The sequence below is a fragment of the Nanorana parkeri genome, unplaced genomic scaffold (genome assembly GCF_000935625.1).
Source record: "Nanorana parkeri isolate BGI_ZX_2015 unplaced genomic scaffold, ASM93562v1 scaffold609, whole genome shotgun sequence".
Classification (NCBI taxonomy): Eukaryota; Metazoa; Chordata; class Amphibia; order Anura; family Dicroglossidae; genus Nanorana; species Nanorana parkeri.
In genome coordinates, this window is record NW_017306877.1 from 475,996 (window position 1) to 479,948 (window position 3,953).

Below are 3,953 nucleotides of genomic sequence, written 5' to 3' on the forward strand. Positions count from 1 at the left end.
ACGTGTCTCTAATTGAGCCGGGCCCCCCGGGATATTTTGTTCCTCTGGTTCCCGTGGGCAGAGAGATTCCAATCCGGGGAACACAATTCCACTTTGCGAGACTTGTCGTCTTTTACAGCACAGCTGTTGCGTTGAGTTGCAGTCCCACTGGAACCCCCGTTCTTTTTCGAGGACCGAGCTCCTGTCTGCTTTGCAAGTCGTCTTTTTATAAAATATCACAAACTGGCAACAAAAAAAGTCATATCGAGTCCGTTAATACTGTTAAGCAGGTCCTGAAGTTTTTTTTTTCACATCGAGGACTTTAGAACACTTCATCGGCTGCAAAGATAAACCATTATGGATCAGTCCAAGGGCTCCTGTTTTATCCTCATTGTGTTTGGATGCACCCGCCTGTCCTCTCGGCACAATACGTATTCGCTAAACTGCGAGGAGTCAACTCCGCCGCCGCAAGAGGCGGCCACGTGGAATCCCTTTTGAAACAGTCTTTCGAGCACCTGCGGGATTAAAAAGAAGAGTTACATGTTGGAAACAATATGACAAACATAGATATGGCAACAGATATTAGTTACAAAGTATACAATGTGTGTGTGTGTGTGTGTATATATATATATATAAGATGTCAAAAAAGACAAAAAAACGCAGTATTGCAGTGTGCAATGATACCTTTCTTATTGGACTAACAAAATATATACAAGACAAGCTTTCGAGAGCGAACCTCTCTTCTTCAGGTCAGAAGCACAAGGTGTGTGTATGTATATAATTACAAAATGTATATCGTTGCAAAGTACTCCTGACTGAGCACTGTTAGTATCTCAAATGGCAGAAAGGAAAGTTGCTTTCTGTGTTGCTGACGTCCGTTCTGGGATTGTGCAATGTTTACTAAACTGAGAACAGAGTGGACCTGATGTTGAACTAGTCCCTCTGCATTTCCATCAGGCTCCACTCACTGGTTGTTAAGGACGCTGTCGGCCGTAGTGACGACCGTTTCCGCCCAGTGATCAAGGCCGGTGCTAGACTATTTTGTGCCCTAGGCAAGATCAGCCTCTTGCACCCCCCACCCAGCCCCCCTCCCGCGGCGCAAACCTCTATCCCCCCCAGTTTTCCTTCTGGCTAGCTTCCACAGGCGACAGATGGATGTAAGCAGCCAGGAGCAATAGCTAGACTGCTGTTGGCTGTTTTAATCTGAAATAGCCAATAGCAGACTGGCTATTGAAACCCCACCCACTGAGCAGAGAAGTGGACCTGAGAGAGAAAGTTGTTTCTCAGTTCCGCTCCTCTGCTCGGTGGACGGGTGCAACAGCCAGCCTGCTATTGGCTTTTGCAATTTGAAATAAATGGGGAGGTGAGTGGTTGAGGCTGTGCCCTAGGCAAGCAGTGCTATCTAGGCGACTGCCTAGTTGTAACACCTGCCCTGCCAGTGATGTCATTATCTTCTAAGTGAACTGATAGGCCGAGTACAATTCAGAGTACAAGAGCTCGAGAGTCCCGAATTGTCGCAGAGAATAAAATTTACCTTGTATTAAAATAGATTTTAATCAGTCAATCACGTCAATCTCATAGAGGCTTTAATATATTCATGTAGTTTCAGACGCCATAATTATCTTTTTAAAGCTTCAGCTTTTATTAAAGTAGAACTGAGAGCAGAGTAAGGGAGGGTTATTAACCCTGCCAGCTTTTTTTTTTTGCCTTTGGGGAAAGTTCCCATCACTTCCTGTTTGATAACCACAACAGGAAGTGAGAGGAAATCCCACCAAACAGAGAGAAATGCCTGGATTGCTGAGGACCTCTTTGCAGGTATTTCCTCTTACTACTTGTCACCAGAACACTCAGCGATCACTGATCACTGACGGCTTGTACCCGTTCTCCATCCTGACAGCTGTCACCACGGGAGGCTGAGCGAGCGGTGCGGGGAGGAGAGCTCACCCTCCTTTGACAACGCGGCCTGTCTCCGCCCACACACCGCTCTGCCGGACGGTGACAGGAGGCTGAGCGGTGTGGGAGGAGAGACGCCGGCCGCTCACAGCACTCTCCTCCCGAAGCGCTCGGCAGCCTGTCACACTTTCTCTCCTCCCCGCTGGGACACAGAGCAGCGCCCAGCGGTGAGGAAAGAAAGAACGGATGCAGCGCTATATCGGCAGAAAATTGAATTTTCGGCATTAAGCCAAAAGTGCCATTTTCGGCCGATATGTTTCGGCCGATGTATCGGTGCATCCCTAGTTATTACTGTACTCGTCTTTCACGGCACTGTACTCATTTTTAAAAAAATTAAAAAGTAAATGATAAAAAAACCACACGATACAAAGACGCCGCGTTTTGTGGGGGTCGGTCACTTTAGACTTTTTTCCTCGGGCGGAAAGTCTAGGAAATGCAGCGCCCTTCCCAGCGATTCTGAGCTTGTCAATGAACAAGACTCTTGTTATTAGTCTGAGGGCGAGTTCTACAGAAACTCTTCTTTCCAGAGAAAAAAAAAAAAGTACTGATCAATTTTTTTTCCCTTTAAAGTCCATACCGCAGGCACCATCATTTAATTATGAGCCAGACATAAATTATGCATTTATACATTGTTGCATTCTCTGAAGTGGCGGAACACTGAAAAAAAAAAATCTTCCCGGGTAGGTGTTTATGAGGGTGTAGACGCTAGGTCTGTAGACGTTATTCACAGGCAGAGGGAGGGAAACATGTCATTCTATCAACCCATCTATTTATCTGTTATTCTATATATCTATTTAGCTATAAATGATCTATTAATCATCCGTCTATTGATCTATCTATCAATCCTCTATGTATTTATCTATCTAATCTATCTATAGAGTGAAGTATCTATCATCGGTCTATTGATCGATCTATCTTTTTATTATCTATCAGCCAAACACTTTATCTATATTCTGTCTATACATCCGTCTATCCTTGTATAATATCAGATGTGTATCCTTCATCTTGAGAAAGATGGACTGAGCTCCATCAAAACTTCTACAATAAAATGCTGATGGTTTGACTTATCTCCGCAACAAGACCCATGAGTGCCTCTCTCTCTCTCTCTCTCTCTCTTTCTCTCTCGTTATATCTCTCTCTCTCTCTCTCTCTCTTTTTCTCTCTTTTTCTCTCTCTCTTATAGTCACTTTGGTTTTTCAATAACTCAGATGACTAATAGTGAACGGCTTGACATAATTAAAAGGTAAAAATTTGATTGTTCAGTGACGGGAGGCTCTGGCTGCCAGGATGGTGGGCGGAGTGGACGTTCACCTAGGTTTTCTCACATACACATGGTGAGGGGCTCCGGGGTTTGTGTCTTCTATGGAGACAGAGCTCTGTTGTGGGTCCTGAAGCCCGAAGGCTTTGTAGAGCTTTGGGCTGGGATAGAACCTCCAGTCTTGGGTCGATGGCTTACCTGTGAGCCAAACCCCACTAATTAGCTGTCCGCAGGCCTTTTCATATCTGAGCTGATATCTCTGCTGCTGGGTGAAAGGGCTGACTGCAGACGGAATGCTAAAAAGGTACAAGAGTTGCCTGTTTGTTTTGGGGACTCCATTAGGGGGCGCCCTGTTAGCCAGAAACTGACATAGGTTAAGTTAGTGGCGTGGACGAGCAGTTCTTCTGTTTGTTTTATGCCCTCCTGCATTGAATTGTTTGTTTATTAGCTTGCTGTATACAAGAGCAGGACATACCTGCTTGGACTGTTCCTGGGTATCCCTGCCACTTGCATGGATTACTGCTGCCAATACCAGCTGAGTCTACCCCTTATACAGCGATGACAAATGTAAATATTTCTTATTATTACGTTACTAGTAAACCAATGCAGGTATTATGTACTCAGTAAGAGAGGATGGCATCACAGTACTGAGCAGTGGCGGACCTTAGGAACAAAGGGCCCCAGTGCAAGATTTTTTTCTTGGGAAAAATCAGATATAGATCTGCACATGCGCACTGCCTGCCACTCTCTCCCTGCCTGTTAT

General features: G+C 45.2%; 1 protein-coding gene across 1 annotated transcript in view; it reads right to left on the minus strand.

Annotated features, from left to right (window-relative positions):
• Positions 1–320: 320 nt before the first annotated feature.
• Positions 321–3,953, minus strand: part of KCTD15 (potassium channel tetramerization domain containing 15) — a 41,419-nt gene continuing 37,786 nt past the window's right edge. Inside the window, exon 5 of the mRNA XM_018562886.1 lies at positions 321–494. Coding sequence (XP_018418388.1) covers positions 342–494 — 153 coding nt within the window. The 3' untranslated portion in view covers positions 321–341. The remainder of the gene's footprint in view (positions 495–3,953) is intronic.